At 48.6% G+C, this 22,235-nt stretch overlaps 10 protein-coding genes across 10 annotated transcripts; 5 read left to right on the top strand and 5 right to left on the bottom strand.

Annotated features, from left to right (window-relative positions):
• Positions 1–4: 4 nt before the first annotated feature.
• KY384_007135 (uncharacterized protein) lies at positions 5–957 on the bottom strand (the record flags this gene model as incomplete). Its single annotated transcript, XM_044815627.1, has 3 exons — positions 5–205; positions 286–657; positions 826–957. The coding sequence occupies 3 exons, from the start codon at positions 955–957 to the stop codon at positions 5–7; spliced, it is 705 nt and encodes a 234-aa protein (XP_044667501.1).
• Positions 958–1,611: 654 nt separating this feature from the next.
• On the bottom strand, positions 1,612–5,247 carry KY384_007136 (uncharacterized protein; the record flags this gene model as incomplete). The annotated part of the gene is made up of 4 exons (XM_044815628.1): positions 1,612–2,795; positions 3,374–3,972; positions 4,020–5,138; positions 5,192–5,247. The coding sequence occupies 4 exons, from the start codon at positions 5,245–5,247 to the stop codon at positions 1,612–1,614; spliced, it is 2,958 nt and encodes a 985-aa protein (XP_044667502.1).
• Positions 5,248–6,479: 1,232 nt separating this feature from the next.
• Positions 6,480–8,164, top strand: KY384_007137 (uncharacterized protein; the record flags this gene model as incomplete). Its single annotated transcript, XM_044815629.1, has 4 exons — positions 6,480–6,548; positions 6,782–6,860; positions 6,908–7,523; positions 7,573–8,164. 4 exons carry the CDS (start codon positions 6,480–6,482, stop codon positions 8,162–8,164), a joined length of 1,356 nt encoding a protein of 451 aa, XP_044667503.1.
• A 184-nt stretch (positions 8,165–8,348) lies between these two features.
• Positions 8,349–8,902, bottom strand: KY384_007138 (uncharacterized protein; the record flags this gene model as incomplete). Its single annotated transcript, XM_044815630.1, has 3 exons — positions 8,349–8,554; positions 8,607–8,702; positions 8,758–8,902. 3 exons carry the CDS (start codon positions 8,900–8,902, stop codon positions 8,349–8,351), a joined length of 447 nt encoding a protein of 148 aa, XP_044667504.1.
• A 729-nt stretch (positions 8,903–9,631) lies between these two features.
• Positions 9,632–10,294, bottom strand: KY384_007139 (uncharacterized protein; the record flags this gene model as incomplete). The annotated part of the gene is made up of 2 exons (XM_044815631.1): positions 9,632–10,042; positions 10,100–10,294. The coding sequence occupies 2 exons, from the start codon at positions 10,292–10,294 to the stop codon at positions 9,632–9,634; spliced, it is 606 nt and encodes a 201-aa protein (XP_044667505.1).
• Positions 10,295–11,040: 746 nt separating this feature from the next.
• Positions 11,041–12,291, top strand: KY384_007140 (uncharacterized protein; the record flags this gene model as incomplete). Its single annotated transcript, XM_044815632.1, has 1 exon — positions 11,041–12,291. One exon carries the CDS (start codon positions 11,041–11,043, stop codon positions 12,289–12,291), a length of 1,251 nt encoding a protein of 416 aa, XP_044667506.1.
• Positions 12,292–13,610: 1,319 nt separating this feature from the next.
• KY384_007141 (uncharacterized protein) lies at positions 13,611–14,339 on the bottom strand (the record flags this gene model as incomplete). Its single annotated transcript, XM_044815633.1, has 1 exon — positions 13,611–14,339. One exon carries the CDS (start codon positions 14,337–14,339, stop codon positions 13,611–13,613), a length of 729 nt encoding a protein of 242 aa, XP_044667507.1.
• Positions 14,340–15,066: 727 nt separating this feature from the next.
• Positions 15,067–16,805, top strand: KY384_007142 (uncharacterized protein; the record flags this gene model as incomplete). Its single annotated transcript, XM_044815634.1, is given in 3 exon segments — positions 15,067–15,709; positions 15,764–16,688; positions 16,706–16,805. 3 exon segments carry the CDS (start codon positions 15,067–15,069, stop codon positions 16,803–16,805), a joined length of 1,668 nt encoding a protein of 555 aa, XP_044667508.1.
• Positions 16,806–17,706: 901 nt separating this feature from the next.
• On the top strand, positions 17,707–20,122 carry KY384_007143 (uncharacterized protein; the record flags this gene model as incomplete). The annotated part of the gene is made up of 2 exons (XM_044815635.1): positions 17,707–18,098; positions 18,151–20,122. The coding sequence occupies 2 exons, from the start codon at positions 17,707–17,709 to the stop codon at positions 20,120–20,122; spliced, it is 2,364 nt and encodes a 787-aa protein (XP_044667509.1).
• Positions 20,123–20,530: 408 nt separating this feature from the next.
• KY384_007144 (uncharacterized protein) lies at positions 20,531–21,884 on the top strand (the record flags this gene model as incomplete). Its single annotated transcript, XM_044815636.1, has 3 exons — positions 20,531–20,787; positions 21,310–21,603; positions 21,659–21,884. 3 exons carry the CDS (start codon positions 20,531–20,533, stop codon positions 21,882–21,884), a joined length of 777 nt encoding a protein of 258 aa, XP_044667510.1.
• Positions 21,885–22,235: the final 351 nt, after the last annotated feature.

Consider the following 22,235-nt stretch of genomic DNA (forward strand, 5'->3'; position numbering starts at 1 on the left):
ATCGTCACAAACCTCTGATCAACTCGCTTGCTTCCTCAAATCTGCTTTGTTTGGTCGACTGTTCGGCCTTTTGATGCCTCGTTTCTATTGCAGTTGGCGAATCGCTCATATACCTTTTCAGGACTGCAATTACGACCCTGAAACCTTGATCTTCTTTATTTACGAATTTGCACATTCCTTGGTGATCAGACGCAATGCCTGATCTCTGTTCGAGTCAGCGCTGCAAACCTCAAAAAATTTGTTGACAGCCTAAACTACCTGCACTCGAGCCACGATATCACATACCTCAATATCGCCGCTGAGCATGGGCGCAGCACTCGTTTCCTCAACAATGTATTCTCTTGTGTACTTTAGATCCGTTCGTTCCTGCTCCCAAAGAAACATCATCCGAAAGCGTCCCATTATCGGAACAAATTGATCAGTGATATTTTGCAACGTCTCTGAATCTTCCCGAAGAGCGCGAACCAACGCCGAGTCAGTCTGTAAAAATCTCTTCGGGACCGTTAAAGCTGTCATTTTCTCCAGAAAAGAGAGCAGATGTGCTTTGCTGGCACCGTTGTGGGGGGTGCCGAAAAAGATGAGACCGTATGTTGATGTAAAGATGCGGTATATATGGGCTAGGTTGTAGGACTTGTGAGATTCAGCATAGGCTAATGCCTACCTCCAGGGTCAGCAGCTCCGATGATTGGTCCTTGGATGGAGCCTACACGCTTGACTACGATACCGCCTAGAGAGTGGCAAAGGAATATAAGCGGTCTTTTGGACGCATTTTCGAGCTTCTAGACATTAGCGTTGCGGTTAACGCTGACCGTGAGTGCAACGCACCTCACGGTCCGCAGCTAATTGAGCGACGAGTGTCTGCGCATGCTGGAGGATCCGATTCGATGAAGTGCTTTTATCTTTCAAGGCAATGGCATTCGCATTGTAGCCCCACGCGAGCACACGAGCGTTCGGCATGTAATTGGGGAGCAAGTCGGGATGACAGAGCCAGCATACGTCGTCCTTCGTCCAGGTCTGTTTGGCATTACCATTAAGTCCATGGACTGCAATGATACTGAAATATGATTGATCAATTAGCCATCGCGTCGACTTGGACTTTCTTGATGTATTTTTCAAAAGGGAGGCTGCACGAACTCGATTTTGGCGCTTTCGCCGGAGTTGTGTAACTCATGAATTCCCAAAAGTTGCGGAGCCGTAGGCATCAGTGATTTTGGCAATGGTGGACGTGAACGATTTCAAAATATGAAAATAGGCAAAGAAAGCCGACAAGAAGGTGGAGAGATGAGGTTGACAGCTTCTAAATATCTGCCTCACAACATCGGCGAGATCTGAGCGCTGCGCCCCCTGCAAGTAGCACCACTGAAATATGCATCGGAGGTTGGTATCCAATCCTTGCTAGGCGCTGGGACGTGTCTCTGCTTCGAGTATCTGAGGAAGAAAAACAAACATTCCTAAAAAGAAGTGTATCCATTTCAAGCAAGCTCTGGCCTATCCTAAGGCCATTCCTTTGGCCGTGCTGAGTGGGCCGGATCTATAACTAATATATCATAGCTCATGGTACATTCATATCGACAGCGTATTCAGGACCATCATTAACTCATCATGTATCATTCACATTGTTCTACGACCTCGTAAGGTCTGTATTTTATGCTCATCACTCAAATACAGGCCCTCGTTTGGACCCTGAGACTCGCATTCGCTGGCCGCCCTACCAGAGGACTTTGTCTCAGATGATCCCTCAAGACTTGCGTTGAGCTCTTGAAGCTGTTTGTGTATATCTTGAACAAGTGGATGCTCCTCTGGAAGCCGATCTTGAGAGACTCTGTCTGCTTTTTGACACACATTGATAGCAGCAGGTATATTTCCCTGCATCTGGTATAGAAGAGCCAGCTTGTGCATGGCCAGGACAGAATCTGGGTGACTAACGCCTCGATGATTCTCGAAATGGGAAACCACATCATTCAATAATTTCGTAGCCTCAACCAGCCGCTTTTGGCGTGCATAAACCCGTGATAGTTCTGCGATTCCGATCAGGACACCGAGGTGAAAATCTCCAAGACTTCTTTTACCTGCTGCAATCCCCACGACTAGTATCTCACGGGCCTCCTGGAGAAGGCCAAGTTCTGTCTTCACCTTGGCTAGGTTGCAGACGGCCCACAGCGTCCATGGATGCTCCTTGCCAAGTTTCCTTTTACGCTGCTCATAAGCTTCGAGCATTAAGCTTTCAGCTTCTTTAAGATGTCCAAGATCCTTAAGTGCCATGGCCAAATTGTTCATAGCGAAGAGGGTGTCCGAATGCGAAGGGCCAAGAATCTCTTTCCTTGCCTCAAGAACTTGCCTATGAAGTTCCCTGCTTTCCTGAAATCTTCTCCAAGAGCCATAAGTCAATCCAAGGTTGTCCATGGCTGTCAAAGTAATTTCATTCCTGTCACCGAATTCAAACTTCAATTTGTCTACGGTCCGCGTCTGAATTGTCAGAGCTTCCTTATACTGCCCATTCAGCCAATAAGACCGCCCCAACCGTTCCATGGCTGAAAGTGTCTCCTTGTGACGAGGCCCATAAGTTGATGTGCGGCATGCTGCGACCTTCTTCTGCAAATCGATGGCCTCATCTAAGCGTCCTAGCATCCAGTAAGCTTCTGCTAAAACAAGCATGGCCACCATGGTCTTCTCATTGCTATAGCCACGGCTGGCAATGAGAGCGTCCTTGACATTGCAGAGAAGTTTTGCTCCATTGTCAAGTCGGCCGCACTCAAGATATACATAGCCAAATTTAGCAGCTGTGAGGACTTGGTCTTGATAGACGAAGAGCCAAGCATAATGAAAGGTGAAAGCTAGTGGAAGCCGGAAACCCCCAAACACAGATTTAAAGTCCAAAATTTCAATAGAGTTGGTACGGAGGCAAAAATCTAGATGTATGAGTATATTTCTTCGGTACGTCTCGTGAGCTTCTCCGGCGTCTTTAGGGGGAGTAGGATTGACTCCGACAACACGTTAACAGCCATTCGACCCCAGAGCGCTTGGTCGCGCTTGCTTAGCCGGTCTCGGGCCCAGGCATGGACAACAGGATGGAGCGAAAAGCAATCGTCTTTGCCGTCGTAGCTAATGAGCGAAAAGGATGAAAGCTCGTGGAGAGCGCGTCGAACCCTATAACGGCCCTCGGCGTGTTGTTCTTGGCGTAAGAAAGATGGGAGCACGGGGGGAGGCTGAAGTCGCAGTCGAAAGTTAGCGAGAAGGCGATGTGTAATGGAAGCTGTGTTGCATGGATCTAACACGTTCACTCTATTGCCAAGAGCTCGAGAAAAGATTTCAACCGGAATATGTTCAAAGTGATAGAAGGCAACAATGCTGAGTAGTTCAATGGCATCAGAACCTGCTTCTGCTCCACGGACACCGAGTGAGTCCAGAGAGTGCTCCCAAGTTGCGTAGACTGCTGATTGATCCTCAGCCTTTGGCTCGATAGACATTCGACGACTGCGGACCCTTTGACGGTATTCTTGGTAGTATTCAAGATAATTGTGCATGCTGCACATTCGTTGAAGGATCAATGCGCCAGCTTGCACTAGAGCTAGAGCAAGATACCCCAGGGTATCTGCAATCTTTTGACCGAGATTCTCCATGTTGTAGTCCCAAGGCTTTGGTGCGTCTGCAGCTCGGAGCAAGAGATGTATTGCATCCTTTTCTTCAAGTCCCCTGAACTCCTTTGAACCAGCGCTGCCGTGAACCCTGAGGAAAGGATTTCTGGTGGTGACAAGGACAAGACCCCTCTCTCCTTCGGGAAAGAGGGTCGCGAGCTCCAGTGTTGGATCGTCGGCATTGTTGATAATCAACAGCCAAGGCTCCTCAGCGCTAGAAAGCCAATGTTTGCCTGCGCTTTCCGTCCCTTCCATACCTCCCATTTTGCCTATCATTGAAAAAGAATGCTTCGCCGTCTCGGAGGAAGTTGCGTCAATCCAAAACACTCCCCAAAGCCTAGCTCAAGTCAGCCTCGATGATTGTTCTTCAAAGTATAGACTTACTTCTCACGATGGTCTTGAGCGAATTTAGAACAGAACTGCGTTTTGCCTGAACCTCCAATACCGTATATTATATATCTTTGCTGCTGTGGAGGCTGACTTGCTACCGTGGAAGACCAAAAAGCGTCTTGCACAGCTGTGGCGACATCCTCCCGCCCCGTGAAGATGCTGCTCACCGCTTGAGGAATGCGAAAGAATCTGTTCCTCGGTTTTTCTGAAATTATTCGCTGAATTTGATAAGGACGATTCGCATTGTGAACGTCAAATGCCAGCCCTGCTAATTCAGCCGCTTCACTGGTTCGAGATAATGCGAGTGATGCCATTGCATGCTTCCATCGACTATCGATGATTGGAGGTGCAGAAGTGCAATATCGCTTTAGCCCTTCGACGACGGTTCTGTAACTTGACGATCTTCGACTAGTGAACTGTATCATTTGTGCATGATTTGCATATATTCCGACTCTTTCGGTATGGTCAAGTATGGGAGCCGCAGAGGATTCTTCGACGATGTAGCTTTTGAACTCGCCTCTGAATGTCTCGATCTCTTCCCAGAGGAAAAAAATGTGAAATTGTCGTAAGAGATGCATAAACTGTTCTGTGATTGCTAACAGTGTTTCGCACTCCTTGCCCATGACCATCAATAACGGGCTCTCCTCGTGGTGCTTCATACGAGACAGTGGTGACTTGCTGCGTGTTGATGCCAACCAAGCATTTGTATCCATACCTTGATGCGGTGTGCCGAAGAAAAGAATAGCGAAAGTCGAAACGAATATGGAGTAGAGATGCTCCACATGCTTCGATGTTCGGGTGGATGAGTAGGTTAATGCTTTTTTGACAAGTAGACCGCCTAGTCCATGGCAGACGAAGATTATGGGGCGGTTTGTGCATCCTTCGAGCGACCTATCTGCTTGAAGTTCCGCCACCAGAGTCTGCGCATGTTGCTGAATTCTGTCGGCAGAGCCTTTGCCAAAGAATGCAGATGCATGGGCATTGTAACCAAACGAAAGAACGCGAATATCTGGTAGGTCGTGAGGGAGAAGATCACGAAGCCATAAGATTCCGGTCTCAATGTCCGTCCAAGCTTCTGCGATATGTTCGTCAATTCCATGTACTGCAACGATACTGTCAAAGACATCGTAAGTCTGAGAATCCAAATTGGGTCGGATCATACGTACTCTACTGACTCATCAGAGAGTCCCGTACGAGCTGAGGTCAGCTGCAAGAGTGGCATGCCTTCCAACCCAAACCTCTCTTACAATCTTGCATAGCTTTCGCGGTGGAGACTATAGACAACTAGCAGCTTCCAATAAGATCACTCGGAATCTAGAACAAGATGATCTGGGACGGATGATCAGGGTAAGCTCGCTGATGAAGGGAGAACGGCACAGGGGAGAGTAGCCGTATGTCTCCCAATGAAGATTCAAACAGCTCACCACTCGATGTGTGTGTTTCAAGGCGCTGGAACGGTTGACTGGCATGACTGTCGAATTCCAAGGGCAGACAGACTCAATTAGACTCGTAGCTTATTTGTCGAAGCGATGATGGTAAATCTTGAGGCGGGGCCATGTCGACCACAGCTTTACTTGTCGCTGCATTTCTGGCCCGCAGTCTTGAAACTCGTGCATCCGATGCTAGAGTGGTAGAAAACCAATGTTGTGAATAACCAAGCCTCATTTGGAGATCAGGAGGAGAGTGTTTCTCTGGAAGTATTGGATCTCATTGAAGGCCTCCTGGCTGTCAGCATGGCGAAATTTAGATAGCGCGCGGTTAGGTGTATTTGATAAAATATTTGATGGTGGGTGTAGTCCGCAGGATCTCATAGCGTTCGAAACGATTCGACAACTTTAAGGCTTCGCTCAGCAAATTCTGCTCGCCATACAAACCAGGGGCTATTGGAATCCAATAGTGGATCGGGGAGCTCTGGCCCGGCCGCTTGTGCCTGCATGCCGTTGACTAGTTGGCCTAATCCCACGAATAAGATTTATCTCTGTGTCCGAGAGCCTCCTATAATATGCAGGGTGATGGATCTTGGAGACTTCAGGCGCTTCCCGTAACCTATTCATGTTCTTCCCCTACGAACGGAACATGTTGTGGAATTTGTGGTCTCCAGAACATGTTTCTTACTCCGTACTCCCAAGGCAATCACTTCTGCAACAGCTCGGTCTCGAGTTGCACGCTATCGTTGGCTTTACAAGTTCCCTCCTAACGATCAGACCTGAAAATTCTTTCCGATGCCTGCTGTCCACGGCCTTGCTCCGGACTCAACAATGTTAGAAATCATGTCCGCAAGGGCTAGCGTCTAGCAGTGAGAGGTGTTTCTTGTGCTTCAATTGATGCCCATTTGAGGAGCCCACAATCTGAATCCCAGGAGCTGATGTGGTGCTGTGGTGTACGCGAATCCTTTTTTGTGCCCGGTCTTTGAGAGAGCTTGCCCGTGATCCATTGCATTTCGCAGCTCTCAAAATGGCATTGTCAGCTATACTTATTACTGCTGTGGGAATCCTTCTGACGTATGGCCTTCGCAAGTTCCGAGTATATCAGGTAATCCGCGTTTTGAGTTCCGTAGGATTTTCCATTGACAATGTCAGAGTGAGAATGCGTACGGAGCACGTCATAGGTGCTTCCCTCCTCCTGAATTGCACAACAGATGGCCTCTAGGGCTGGACTGGCTTCGTAAGCTTTGGACAGCAGACCGAGATCAACATTTGCTTGCGTTTCTGTGTTCCATCGCAGACAACTATGAGCCACGCAACATGCTCTCACAGTATTTCTTGGTCGGCCCACGTGCGTATCACATCCTCGATCCTGTGAATCTCGAAGCTGTATTATCTACAAATTTTGATGGTAAGTCGATAAATTTGCAAGCAATTGTCGTTTACAAACCTGATTAGACTATGGCTTTGGTGCACGTCATGATGTTTTCGCTCCTCTCATGGGCACCGGAATTTTCACCCAAGAGGGTCCAGCATGGAAACGCTCTCGTGAGCTGTTGCGGTCCCAGTTTGCAAGAGCTCAATATCGAAATCTTGAGCCCTTCCGAGAACATGTCGATAATCTGATCGAGCAGGTGTCAGCTGCAGGGCCAGTGCTTGACCTACAGCCGCTGTTCTTCAAACTGACACTTGACACCACGACGGATTTACTCCTTGGGCATTCAGTCTACAGCCTGAAAGCTCACCAGAGTGCAGATGTGAATAATGTCGCCTTTGCGAAGAATTTCGACGCTGGTCAGAGTGGTCTGGCCAAAAGATTTCGCTTAGCACCGTGGCAGTCGTTGTACAATCCCAAGCATTTCAGACAGGCTTGCTCCAGTGTTCATCGTTTTGTGGAGCAGTATATAGAAGAACAGGATTTGATCAAGGGCGACAAATCTCTCTTGGGAGACAATGAAAGCTTTGTCAGTCAATTGGCTCATGATTCGTCAAGCAATTACGCATTACGAGATCAATTATTGAACGTACTCATTGCTGGACGTGACACAACAGCTTGCTGCTTAAGCTGGACAATGTAATGCAGTCCTTAAACTAAAGTGGAGATTGATTAACGTACATAATAGTCGTTTGCTGGTTCGGCATCCAACGGTCTTGCAGCGCCTGAGAGGCGAGATTGACGCGGTCCTCAATCCTGACGACCATCCGACTCGTGAGCAAATCCGTCGAATGCCCTATCTCTCATACATCATCAAAGAATCACTTCGGTTGTTTCCTCCAGTACCATTGAATAATCGCACTGCCAATAGGCATACGATTCTACCGCGCGGTGGCGGATTGGACGGAAAATCCCCAATTTTAGTACGCAAAGGGGAGCTTGTGGTCTTCTCCCAATACGTTAATTCTCGACGAAAGAACATATATGGTCCTGACGCGGAACTTTTTCGACCTGAAAGATGGGAAGGATTGAATGCAGCAGAGAACTTTGGATGGGCCTACTTTCCCTTCAATGGGGGACCGAGGGCGTGTTTGGGACAGGACTTTGCAGTGATGGAGGCAAGCTATACGATCATAAGACTTCTGCAGACCTTTCCAAAGATCTCACTTCCCCGTGACGAGGACTCAGATGAAAAGATTGGGACCGAGAAGCAAAGGCTTACGCTCGTCCTCTCGCCTGCAAATGGGTGTCGAGTAGACATTGGACATGGACGTATTTAAAAAGCCTTTTGCTGTCATAACATTGCTGCAGCTGCAGACTATCCCTCATTGATGATGCCATTCACACTTCATGATCATCCTAACCGTCCGACTTTGGGCAGCATTTCATGTCCACACACCTACATGGTCAAGTCAAGTGCGCTGATTCTAGATCGTTTGATCTCTTCTTCACCCTGATCTCCTCCTAGATCATGTTCATGAGTCGTACCCCCTGCTTTTTCCCTATCAGCCAGGTTGCACCTCCTGCAACAGCTCCGACAACCGCGGCCGCCCCAGCTTGAATACCAGCCATGGCACCGGTCATACCAGCTGCAGTAGCACCTGCGAACCATCCCGCGGCGGGGGTTGCTGCCCCATACGCAGCACCTTGGAATAGAGCTGCTGGAGAGCCTGAGGCTTGTTAACATCTTCACTGATTCCTACCACATTGTGTATGACTTACCAGCAACGATGCCAGCTGCACCAAAGCCTAGAGAGCCGATGAGAATCGCGATGAACGCCGCACTACCGCCGGTGACAAGAAGTGCTTTGAGAAAGGCTATATCCTAAGGTCAGTCGTTGGACTATGTGAACGAGAATGAGCAGGGACTCACTGGGATTTTTTAAAATTTTAGGGCAGTTCCGGTTCGTGAACATAAGGACATGTTGTATATGAGGATTCAGCCCAATAAGTCTGCCTTGGTCTCGAACGAGCTTGGTGATCTCTGCAGTGTTATAGGTAAGTGGGCGGGGTGCCATGCTGGATATTGAAGACTCTAAAGCTTTGCTTGTTGAGAAATCTCTGTGAACACTAGGACTGGCTTTTTGAGTTATGAAAGGAGGCGGGATATAGCAGAGTAAAGGTTTGAATAAGAATAGGAAGAACCTAATGGTTGAAAGAAGTTTGCTCATACTGCATGCACCCGAGACGCCTATGAGGCTAGGCTTCACAGACCAATGGGATCTCACGAGGTGGCAGTGAAGAGCTCCATCGCATTTGCTTTCACACCACCGGCTGCGTTTAGAAAACACGCTGATTCTGCAATGACAGAGGCTCTGGATTATCACGCAGCAGCTAAGCCTCCATTTTGCCGCGGAAGCCTAGGCGTTCTTGAAGACATTAATAGGAGAGGTGAAATCCATTGGGTTTGGATCAATATTTTTGAAAAGCTAAGGTGGACGGAGGAAAGTGTGGCGCAGCGACGAAAGTGCAAGATAGATATGAAAATCAAGAGAAATAGGTAGATTGTGACCTTGTGGTCTTACTTCATTTCGGTGGCTATGAGCTATCGTTTCGCAACCATGCCTCAGGTGCAAACCACAACCATATCAAGCGTTTCGCTAATTTGGATGTCTCCAGTTCATGGATCACGCTGCGTGTTCCGATGAGCTATGCTGGAACAGAATCTCTTCGGCATTTCAACGCCCTGGGGAAGCAAAACGTTAGCACCCTAGTCTGATTTTGAGCAAGCCTTCGCAATTAGAAGATCACCTACATTGCTGCAGCTCCTGCTCACTAATCTCTCTCAACTTATTGACCTTTGGTGCCTCTCCCGTCACGGCACCCTTGACTACCTCTATCCCGCGGCCAATTATCGTCCCATCATTGATCGCATACGTCGCAGTCTTTGCAGTAACCTTAATGCACCCAATCCTTGGATCATTGGGTCCACCGTCATGTTTCCCATCACCCAGATCTCCTAGCCAGGCCTTCAGGGCAGCAGAGTAGTACTTCTTGACCACGTCGCGGTCAGTAATGATCGCCGCTTCGCCGCTTATGGAGGCCCACTCGCCAGTGGCATTGAGAAAGGCGATGTTGATCTTGGGGTCAGACTCAAGGTCGTCGGTCTTGCCAGATTCAGTGTTGGTATGGAAGATTAGATCAATGCCGTTGCCTTCCTAAATTGATGTCAATTGCCACACGTGATCAGTAAGGGAGCGGGTGGAGTAACGTACTCTTGCAGCTACGCCCATGCATCTTGAAGTGAGGAGCCCGCTGCTACCAACTCTTGTTGTCATCATGCCGAATTTGCATGCTTCAGTGAATTTGACAAGATCTTCGATTTTTGTTTTCAGGTCGGGTGATTGTAAGTTTTTGTCTTTGTAGGGATCCGCTGGCTTGTCGCCAACATCGGTATTGCTGTAGGACATGTTTCTTGCTTGACCTGATGAGAGTCTTCGCTGCAGATAGATTTCCTTGTGATAATGAAGTCTAATGCCTTGAGTGAGCACAGCGCTTTGGCGAGGTAAAGAGGGAAGACGTTGAATTAAAATGGGACGTGTGAGCTTCAGCAGAGCATTCGAAGGTTGGAGTCTTTGCATACTATAGATCACTGAACGCTTACCTTCTCTACCTGGCTTGCAAAATCAATTTGGGCGGTTGAAAGGTAGAGAGAGTTATTGCGGGAGTTCGGACGGACAAAATACCGAGGCCAGAGAGCTACGTCATGGCCAGAGGTCCTGTGGTAGCGGCACGTGACCTGAAGTTCAGTGCTCAGGGGTAAATTGGGGCAGCCTTAGCTCTATTTAACAGAGAGGATGAACCTAACTGTCAGCTTTGTTTTGTGCTTCAATAGGGTAGTCGCGATGACTATTTGAGACTATCTGTCTATTTAATGAGGAAAAGCTAACGGAAGCCCCGAGGTCTTGGCAGCGCGAGCCGGATGACGAGGGTGAGGTCGCGAGGCAGGATGCTGACGATGTTGATGAGTAAGGCGATCATGAACCCTATTCATTATTGATGAAGGGAGGTAGAGTCTCTTGTCAAGAATGTACCCTTCTGGTCCCGCTCATTGAATTGTCGATTGTCAATTATATGCCTACAGCGATAAGCAAAGCAATTGCATCATCGCTAGCGAGTCCTGAATTCAACATTACCTCCAAAACCGTCAATAGGCATGGCTCGAACGCAGCATAAGGTTCTTATTGTCGGTTCCGGCTGGGCCGGCAGCACTCTCTGTAGCAATCTCTCGACTACCAAGCACGACATCACCGTGATATCTCCGTCGCCAACGACACCATATACACCCTTGCTCGCCAGTGCAGCGTGTGGACTCTATGACTTCTCGCTCGTGGAAACACCTGTTCGACATGAGAGTAGCCCGTTCAAGTTCATCCAGGGCAAAGTCCGTACCATTGATTTCGAAAAGAAGACGTGTCGGTGCCGGCCATTCTTCAGCGACCTGGAGGATGAGCGCTTTGAGCTCTCGTATGACATCATCATTCTGGCCCCGGGGTGTCTGAACCAGACCTTTGGTACTCCAGGTGTGCTGGAGAATGCCTGCTTTGTACGCAATGTGGCGGATGCGATGTTGATCCGACAGCGGGTGGCGGATTGTTTTGAGAAAGCATCTCTACCAGGTAGAACAGAGCAAGAGCAGCATGATCTGCTTCATTTTGTGATCGTTGGCGGAGGCCCCACAGGAATTGAATTGTCCGCTGAACTCTGCGACCTGTTCAAGCATAGCTTTGCGAAGCTGTATCCCCACCTGAAGGCCAAACCAAGCATCGCCATTCATGATGTCGCGCCAAACATCCTGTCTGTCTTCGATGCCAAGCTACAAGACTATGCTCTGGCTTCTTTCTCTAAGCGTGGCGTTGAAGTCGTGACAAGCAGCCACATTCAACGGGTGGATGCGGACAGTATCACCACTGTAGAGCATGGCCGAATACCCACAGGCCTTGTGATTTGGGCTACAGGAAACCGATGTACGCGATTGGTTGAGAGTCTGCCTGTGAAGCTTACCCCGCGACTTCCACGTATCGTGACCGATTCATTTCTCCGTGTTTATGGCAAGGACGAGCAGATTCTACCAGACGCATACGCGCTGGGCGATGCAGCAGATATCCAAGACGCCAGCTTACCAACCACGGCTGAGGTTGCATGTCAGAAAGCGGAATACTTGGCTAAATGCCTCAACAAAGGACACGAAGCTCCGTTCAAGTACCAGCAGAAAGCCGTTGTAGCATATCTTGGACAGAGGGACGGTGTGGTTGCTGGGGATGAACACAACTTGACAGGACAGAGGGCATGGATGGCTTGGCGGAGCAAGAACTTCTGGTGGACGAGAAGTTGGAGACAGAAGGTCTTCGTCGTTGTTGCTTGGGCTCTTGATTGGCTGGTGGGCAGGGGTATTGCTCCTGTATAAACGTCTCTTTTTCGACTTCCAAGTCCCGGATACTCTTGTGTCCTTCGGGACGGAATGTCTTGCGAAGGTAGCAATACTTTACAATCGATATATTGAAAATCAGAGGGATCATATATATGTTGGGAGAGGAATGTGAGATCTATTTTTTGACTATCCTAACACTAAAGTTGATCTCTGTAAAGATGCTGGTAGCAGATGTGTTCGTCGACTGAGAGTGATATGTATACCAACTTTCGGCCAATACGTTACTGTTGAGTTGATCGTCTGTTCCCTACTGATCTTACCCTGATGACTGCGCTATGCCCCCTAATTTTGATCCTGACTTAGACCAAGGAAAGGGCACGGTCCGAGCATTTTCGCAGAAAACACATCAAAAGTAAGTCATCAAAATCATCGCCACGTCAACTCTCCAAGCGCCGACGACGACGCATCATCAAACAGACTGTGCACCGAGTTACATTCGCAAGCAAGCATGGCCCCTAGTGTCAACATATAAAACCAGATATGTGATCACAGCGGTCCGTTCGAGTACGTACGTTATGTGGATGAGCACTCGTTCCAAAACCAAGGAGCTGCATCATCAAGGCGACTTGTGGGACCACAGGCAAGATCGTCGGATATGTTAGGTACATGGTGTAGGACCGCAGAGCAACCTCTGCACTCAACTTTTCTTAAAATAAAGAAATTATGGCCTCCTTTATAAGACAGTGCAGACAGAGAGTTGTATGATTTATTTTTCAATGGTCGAGCGTTGAAAGAAAAGCTGCATATGGCTGGATAGGACCACAGAGGTACGGTGCCGGCGTGTACATATCGTATCATGTGAAAGCTTTGCTATTGAAGGCAACGACTTACTCTATTCTCTCCGTAAGCCATCACGGTTCTCCCTATGCTCGCAGAAGTATTGTTGTCGATAGCGCGAAGCAATGTTGGTTGTCTCTCTCTGATATCCCCGAGACCTCAAGTGTTCAAGTAATTTTCTTTCGCGACTACGGGCCATGGTGGTCGCTTTACCTCCTCGATCGAATGGGGCGTCTTCTTTGCCGCAATGAGACCTTAATCCTTGAGTCGATGATTTCAATCTGCTGCGTTGAGAGACGGTCGCCTCATCATCTATGAACAAACCATGACAGTTCTCGTTGAGCGGATTTTGGTTGCATTTCAGGACGAAATGTCTGCATCGAGCTTTGTCGTGTCCCACGTATTCCTGACTTCTCTGCTTGCACATGGGAAAGGCTGTGGATTTAACGACGCATCAAAACGACGACACTCACAAGACTTTTAGAAGAAGCAAAGTCCTGTTGGAGCTAATCTCACGTTTACCCCCTGGGCTTAAACTCAACCCACCGCACATATTGAGGCCCCTGCGCACTTGGAATATCGCTGCAGACTTTGCCTTCGCCCAGGCCCAGCTCGACCCTATGCATGATTTTACCCACGATTTCATCGTAGAATTCACATTCAGTCTGTCTGGTTGGGTCCCACAATCGTCCAGCTCGTCGTGCCCTATCTAACAAGTGTCTGGATCTCCAAAGATCGGCTTTGAACTCAACCAATACTTTCTGGAAGCCGTTCAACTTACCCAAAGAATCGACGACCTCGCTTTCAGGCTTGCATAGCGCCTGCTTGGAAGGATCGAGGACGATGGTAAGTCGGGACCGTAAGATGGAGGATCCGGAGAACCGAGAAAGAAGGGTTGCAAGATTCTCGGACATCTGATCAGGTACTCGGCCGCGAAGACTGCCCATTTCCCATGTCGCAATGTAAATGTTCATGAGATTTTTGAAGGCGGAGTCTGGAAGGATTGTCCGAGTGTTATCAAGAGAGTTAGGCAGGTGGAATTGAAACGTTCTGCTGCTGTAGAGAAAATATGATGCTTCGTTCTTGATGGCAGTGCACGTGCGCAAGATGCTAAGGCTATTTGGTATAGTATCTATCGCACGGCTGGAGGGCCACTGGCGGAAATACTGTGGCGTGAATAGGTAATCATATATGATTAGACGAATCTCCTTGGGGAGAGACTGTAGATTACGGTCTTCGGAAGGCATTTCGTAAGTTTGAAGCGTGCTTCGTCTAATCGACTCCACTATCTCCTTCGAGGCTGAAGGAGCTTGAATTCAGCAAAACGTAGCCTGATTTTGTGAGATGCGTGGTAGGCTTGCTACTGATTGCTGTAATGTATGTAGGGGGGCTCTGGAGAAAAGATCTCGAGGGGTTTGAGGAGTCAGACACACGACCTGCTGTTCTTATGCGCCGTTTCGCATCGGATTGAGTCATACAGATGAGTCTACTGCAGCTACTGCTGCAATGCTGCAAGACAGCTGCCAGTCTGTTACGGGCGGGAAAACCCCTTTACCGCTCTCTCCCCCACTCCAGGCCTTATGGTAGTTCTACACAGACGTCTGCACAGTGCGCTTTACAACGCGCAGGTTTTTGGGATGAGTCAGAACCAACTGACTGAAAACATTACCAATCCACTTACCTCTCGTACTCTTTCATTGGCTAAAGATCCCAGTCAAGCTATGCAGATTGTATGGGCAGGAAAGCCTGCGCCACAGCGGGAATTCCAGCATCTGCGCCACATCTGGAGGCGTTTTCGGCTGCTGTTGCTATTTGCCCCTGGCTGGTAATTTGAAGGCCGCTGGACGGAGGGTCAATCCCGTTCTTTGTTAAAGGATGATAAGATCGTGAGGTCTGACTTACACTTCAGAAGGAGGAAAGACGAACGACGTCTCGGTCTTTACAGGAGACGTAGCTTGTGGACGGAGCGATTGAATGGCTCGGCCTCCTTTGGGCGCTTCTCACGTTACAGACGACTTGGCTGAATGCTCACACCTGGCATCTGGACAATACCGAGGGAAATTGGCCTCTTTGCGTGGCAAATACCCAAGTCTGAAGTATCCTGATCTCCAATCACCCGTACAAGGCTGTGGTGGCAGAGTTGTCTCATTGGAATTCTCCAAGGACAACGACCCCATCAGAAAGGATTTCACCGACCCGTCAAAACTTCGTCTCTACATTGAAGCCAAGCAGTGCGCTAGCTCAACTGAAAGGATTACCCGCCGTCTGTTCCTCGTCGAAGGACTTGAGCCTGGCCTGATGAGCGTAGTCGGCCATTGTTTCAATATTGATCCCACCTTAGTTGTAAGGCAGCAGCGCACAGCACATTGGGAGCCTTACCATAAGTCAGGAAATACGCCGTTATTACCCTCACTCCTCGAGCCAAGCCGATCGTTCCACGTCCCGTATTATGAGCTGCATTACTATCCCGAAGGATTACCCGACAAGCTGGATTGGCGTTGCGCTGACTCTGGTCGTCAAATTAATTCTTCAAGGATGCCAGGAACATTTGATCGCGTCGGCATCGCCGATCGCAAAGTGAGCTATTGGTCTCAGAAACGTGGAGACGGCTGGGATGGTTCGTCACTCGAAGTACTTTCCTACTACCGCGCCGACCTATAACTTTGACTAGCTATTCTGTTCCTCGATCCGCCAGTCCGTGAGGTCTTCCTTGGCGTGAAGTCTGGGCGTGCAGAGAGGCTATCAACGCCAAATGAACCATATCAAGGAGGTTACCTTGACTTCATGAAGTTTTCAAGCCTTGATGATGCGTGCCGAACGCGAGGACCAACCAGAGAATCTGTGCTCGAGGACGTCTGCTACTACTTTTTTCATCATGCTTCATGTATTGACATACAGGATGACCCGATGATATGCACATTGTTCCTGAAGAAGATTGTCGCCTCTAACTACATGGTACTGATTGAGTACGTTAAAGCTACGCTCAGTACACTCGAGTGGTCTTTATCTCGACAGAACCAGGATATCAGCGAGATCAAAATCGCCTGGGCGGAACAGCGCTGGAGCGACCTACAATCTTGGAGTCGCCGATGCTCCGAATATTGCGAAAACATGGAGTCAATCATTGATAGCCTCAGAATTCCCCTATTCGAGGCAGATGCTTCCGGAGACTGGGCTGCTTGCGAAAAGGACTTTCACTTGATCAACAGAAAATTGATAGGCTTGAAACAACGAGCAAATGCCTTGATCTCCTCACTTACTGGGCTGGCAGGCATCTTGGGGAATCGGCAGACACTAAAGGAAGCCAGCCGATCTTTGCATGAAGCCAAAAGCGTAAAGATATTGACCTTTCTAGGTATGATGTTCGCGCCACTATTCCTTACATCTGGTATCTTCAGTATGAGTGAGAAATATCTACCCGGCGGATCGTTCTTTTGGGTTTACATTGCAGTCGCGGTTCCGCTTGTACTTCTTGTCTTCGGTGCCGTTTCTCTCATCAATATGGGATACGGGGCTGACGGCGAGTGGTCTTCCAAAGAATTTCGACAGACTCTCAGAAGTCAGCGAGGTAACGTTTGGGGTTCCTTCTCTCACTTGTATTTCCTTTGGGTAGGCCGCAAGTGACAATACACCGCTTCGCGATCATCTACGTGGGACACTCTTTCGCAAAAGCACCGAAATCATATCGACCATCTTCGGGTGGGGATCCATAGGCTGCTGTACGAACAGAACTGCGACGACTGTTCTGACCTTCACAAGAAGCACAAAAACGACCAGTATTCAGTCACGGATATTGCAAAATCAGATGCGCTCTTTGGCGACTATTTCAATTCATCGATAAGGTTCACTGACCTTGGTCCGACCCGGCCCATGACATCTACGCTACCTTATGTTGGGGATGTACTTGGATTATGATCTCAATCAAGTCGTCTGGTCTCGCACTTATATGAAATGGAGCTCCTTCTTAAGCTGCATCGGAAAGACCAGCGGCGATGCGTTCGAGATCAATACCTCGATTGAAACAACAGGAAAGTCTTCTAACCAACATTCTACAGAGCTTAAGTAGAGCGTTACCTCGTAAGACGTTAGTCTCTAGTGAGACACTTGTAGCTTGGTCTGTTGTCAGTCAATGAAAACAAGTCAAAACTGCGACATTAGGATATAGATAGGTGACTTGGTATCGAAGACAGAGTGATGCGTAGGCGCTTCGCAACAAGGCTGACGGTCTCGGTCAGTGTTTTTGTTGCCTGACTCACAATGGGGCCTGAAAACTGTTTGGGCTGGGTCGAAGATGATAAGGCTACGGATTGACGTAAGCCGCTTTTGTCATATCGCAACAGCGAATGCACCCCGCCAGCCTACATGAAATTCGCTCCCTGTGTCGTTCAACGTGGTCTGATCCAGGCTTGACGAGCTTCTTCCCACATTGATCATATTTAGCAGAGAGGTGCTGGACTCCGTGCGCTTCAGGAAGGGTCCTCCTTGCTGCTGCGGGTTCAAAGCCACCAATAATGCGTAGAATCAGACACGCAATGAGCGTTTATTCGACAAAGCTGGCCTGATAAAGTATTCCGTTGACACGCTTCTGGAGTAGAAGGTACTGCTTCCGCCAACATGACTGATCCTTTTTCGATCGCCGTCGGAATCTTGACCATAGTTGGTGCATGCTCTAAGGGGGTGAAATCGCTACGAACGTTCGACGAATCGCTTAAGGAATATGTGCGCCTCGAGACAGAGTTGAATCATTTACACGACGTTATCAATTTTGTTGATGGATTAGGCTTTGAGCATCAGCTGACGAGCCATCCATTGACTAAAAATTTAACGCTTGTACGAGACAAGCTACAAGAAGTGCACAACTTCATACAAAAGTCTTTGCGTCATTCACATCTGTTGCAGATAAAGCGAAGACGTCTGGTCTGGCACAAGAATCAACTGAACACCTTTGCGAGAGATATTGAGACTGCTAAGGCTCATATTGTTGACAGCATGGTGCTGTCTAACCTGTGAGGTTTCAAGCCCTTGATGACGCAGCTCGAACGCTGACACAAATCATAGATATTACACGCTCCATCTATCTACTCAATTGGCCGGCACACACGACTTTTCTCCCCAATTTACTAGTCGGTCTCTATTAGATCATGCCCAACCGACAGTTTGTGCACCACAAACCGGGCTTCACGGTTTCTTGACTCGAGATGACCGTAAACTAGCCGACAATTCGGCACGAGTACTGCAGCTGAATTTGAAACCCATCTTTGATGAAGAAGACGACGAGAAACAATTGGGCCTGACCTTGAAGGGCGGTTCGAAGACCCACAACGGGACATGTAGGCAGATCCAGAACCCGGACGAAGTCTTTGAAAGTACTCCTTCCGAGACGTCTGATGTCTTTGATGACTGTGTCTCACACCTTTCCGACGACAGTCCTCGTACACAGATCGACAGACTTCAAGCACATTTCATGAGCAGAGCATCGCCCGACGACTTCTTTCAGAACCCTCTAACATTCTTTGGGGAATCATACACTATTGAAAGCCGATTAGGGGACTCTGCTGCCGTAGTTGCCATGACTGAAATTCGGTGTTCAAGTATAAATCGACTACAGAAATACTTTCTCATATATGCTGAGTCGCCTAGGCTTTGGCGTAGAGTGACAGTCTCTGCGAAGATTTTGAGATCTTCTGGATCTTCGATCGACTCCCAGGTCGCAGCCCCAGATCTCATACTCTCTACATACAAAACTCTACCTGGAGATCTTCAATATCAGCTCCAAGAGCTTCTGAAAAGCACGACTTTGCTTGATACAGTCACTAGGGTATCAATGACGGTTACAGAGTACTGTGTAGGGAAGTACATGATTGACACTCCTAGCGTTGTCGTTTCCGAAGACCTTGAAGAAACGCAACGAGGATGTGAGCAAGAAATGCTACGCGAAATCGAACACACGGATCGTCAACAATATTTGCAAAGCGAGATCATTGTACAAGAACGCTTGGACGCCGTTACTTATATTGCGCAAGTCGAAAGTCGTTCTTGTATGGAACGGAAGATGCCTTTCCGAGGAGCAGGGATGCCAGGCGACAACGGACTGAATCGGTTCTGGCAGGATTTGAGATTGGCAAAATCGTTGTACGAGTGTAACGGCGTTGTTAAACTCATAGGCGTCGTGCTGGATGATTCGAGGACACATTTGAAGTCGTTCCTCCAGGAATTACCTGCTCTCGGTACCATCCGCTCGATACTCGCGCACGCAGAGCTGAGAGGAGAGCGAGTACCATGGTCAGTGAGGGCAGCATGGGCGAGTCAAATCATTACCACCGTAGCTGAAATTCACTCCAAAGGTTTCGTTGCCGGCTTGCTTCACATAAACTTCACGGGAGTACAATCAGATGGGCGCGCAGTCCTTAACCTTCGAAAGCGAGGATATAGACATTCAATCAATCGAGAAGGCGAGATAGCTCCAGAGTCCCGGACTGTTCCAATACACAGTGTTCAGCCGCGAGAACTCAATTTTGCGTCAGACATCTTCATGCTAGGGATGTTGCTTTTCCATTTGGCAGAGCACAGGATTGACATTGCTGGATACCTGTGTATGAGGAATGCGTGCACAAGCGTGCCTCGCCATTCATGCCCAGCTGGGCATATCAACCCGGTTGAACTGCCTCCTTGCACTGACAGAGAGGTCCCCGAAGCATTCAATACAATGATTTACCTGTGCAGACAAGCCGATCCGACAAAACGACCACCTGCGCGGAAACTACTGCGGTATTCGGATGCGAACTGGTATCCGCCAGAGATGGTCGACCTGCGAGTGAAATATGCTAATACCCATGGTCATCTTGTTGACTGCAATGAGTGCGGTGCTGGGGTAGGTCGACAGGCTTGGTACCATTGCAATATATGCCATCTTGCCGACTTTGATCTCTGCTCTTCTTGTGTCGTCTCGCAAGGTATTCATTGTCTGGACAGGAAGCACCAATTGCTAAAGAGAACCTTTAAGGACGGCCGCATTACGAATGTGATGTGAAGCACAAAATGGCGGTGTTGGGAAGTCCTTATCTCTCATGTGGAAAGCCAGTGAGAGGAAGTGCCTTGATTGCACGGTCCTGTCCAGAGTTCGATTCGCTACCAAACGAGCAGCAGGGAAGGAAAGGCTTCCAATCGCGAAAGTGCGCCCCTGTCATTGGCGGCGAATGGTCTTGATAGTCCAGACCTCGGCTGACTAATAGTAGTGCGGATGTGGCTTTCTGAATAACGGCCATGCATATTCTAGTAGTACTAGTATACAAAGTACCGGTTTCCCCCTCATGGACCGTGATTTGCCTACTCCACCAGCTTCTTGGGCCCTCTCCTTCCTGGACTTGGAGAAACTGCCTAGTGCTCCTTCATTTAGGGGTGAAAAGCAATAAGGACTCGTACAAATATATTAGCCAGGATGTCAACTTCGGACAGTGATTGCAATCATGGGGATTGCCTGAAGCATTTCCACTCTGACGATCCGATCCTTCTAGCCGGCAGTAATGGACAACAGTCCGAAGCGCCGCAAAGCGAGAGCTCCCAAGGACAACTATCCGAACCAACAGTCAGCCTGGTGAACGGTACTTCCGATGTAGAGAAAGATCAGAATGATGCTTCGAAATATGAGAATAATGATCGTGGATTCCGAAGGATCATTCAGAACTTCACGCCCTCGTAAGCAAACTTATCATTGCGACTAGGCTATGTTTAATAGAGTCATTCTGGGGCAGGTGGTTCATCATCACCATGAGCACAGGAGTCATATCGATCATGCTTCACCAGCTACCGTACCATGCACACTGGCTCGATATAATCTCCTATATATTCTTGGCCCTCAATGTTGCCCTGTTCCTCTTATTCACTTTCATCACATGCTTACGGTACACCTTGTATCCTCGCGTATTCCCGGCTGTGATTCGACACCCGCACCAGAGCTTATTCATAGCTTGCTTTCCGGTGGGCCTAGCAACGATCGTCAATATGATCGTGCTGGCGTGTGCGCCGGCATGGGGACAAGGCTGGGCCACATTCGCTTGGGTACTGTGGTGGATAGTCAGCCTCTTGGCTCTAATGACCTGCTTTCATCTCACCTTCGTAATGCAAGTCGCCCTCACCATGAATACTTTTCCTAGCAATCAGACCGTGCTTGCCTCGCTGATGGGATTTGCTGTGTTCGCTGACCATTGACCTTCATAGCATGTCGAATAAGCGAAGCCAACTTGAAGAAATGACAGCACTGTACCTCATCCCCATAGTGGCTGTCGTCATTGCTGCAGCTTCCGGAGCGATCGTTGCAGGAGCCATACCGAACCACAAGCACCAGTTGTGGACGCTCATAATTAGCTACATATTCTGGGGCATAGGAACGCCTCTGTCATGGATAATCTTGACCCTTTACTTCCTCAGAATGACCGTACACCAGCCCCTCAAGCGCGAAGTCATCGTTTCGCTTTTACTCCCCGTTGGACCTCTTGGTCTCTCAGGATTTTCGTAAGCTCATCCTTACCCCTGATAGATGGTGATCGGGACGGCTGATTGCTGATAGTATAATCTCACTTGGGAAAGTCGCCAAACATCTCTTTCCCATAACTGAGAGCCTACCGCACGTTCCACACGCAGGTGAAGTGTTCTACACCACTGGCGTCCTTCTTGGTTTGTTACTCTGGGGGTTTGGCATTGTCTGGTTTGTTGTCGCCGTCATTATGATTGCCATTTCAGGTGGCTTTCCGTTCAATATGGGATGGTGGGGCTTCATATTTCCAGTCGGTTAGTATTTTATTTATTTTGCTGTATGCTGCTTAGACAAGGCTCACTTTTTTCCAGGTGTGTACACGCTTCAGACAATATCACTTGGGGAGGAACTCGAGTCTCGCTTCTTCAAGGTTCTCTCATGTGTAGGTTCCATATTGATAAGATTTCTAGATTGCGTACACTGTACAGTATCACTGACACATCTGGCATAGGTACTGACCGTTATGTGTATCATCATGTGGTTTGTGGTTGCCGCAGGAACCGTAAGAAACTCCATTTCTGGCAAAATGTTCTTCTCACCGTGCCTCGGTACCGATCTCTTTCAGAAACGGCGTAAGGGGAAGGCAGCGTCCAGTAAGTTAGAGAAGGAG

Source organism: Bacidia gigantensis, assembly GCF_019456465.1.
Source record: "Bacidia gigantensis strain McMullin 20006 chromosome Unknown contig_255, whole genome shotgun sequence".
NCBI lineage: Eukaryota > Fungi > Ascomycota > Lecanoromycetes > Lecanorales > Ramalinaceae > Bacidia > Bacidia gigantensis.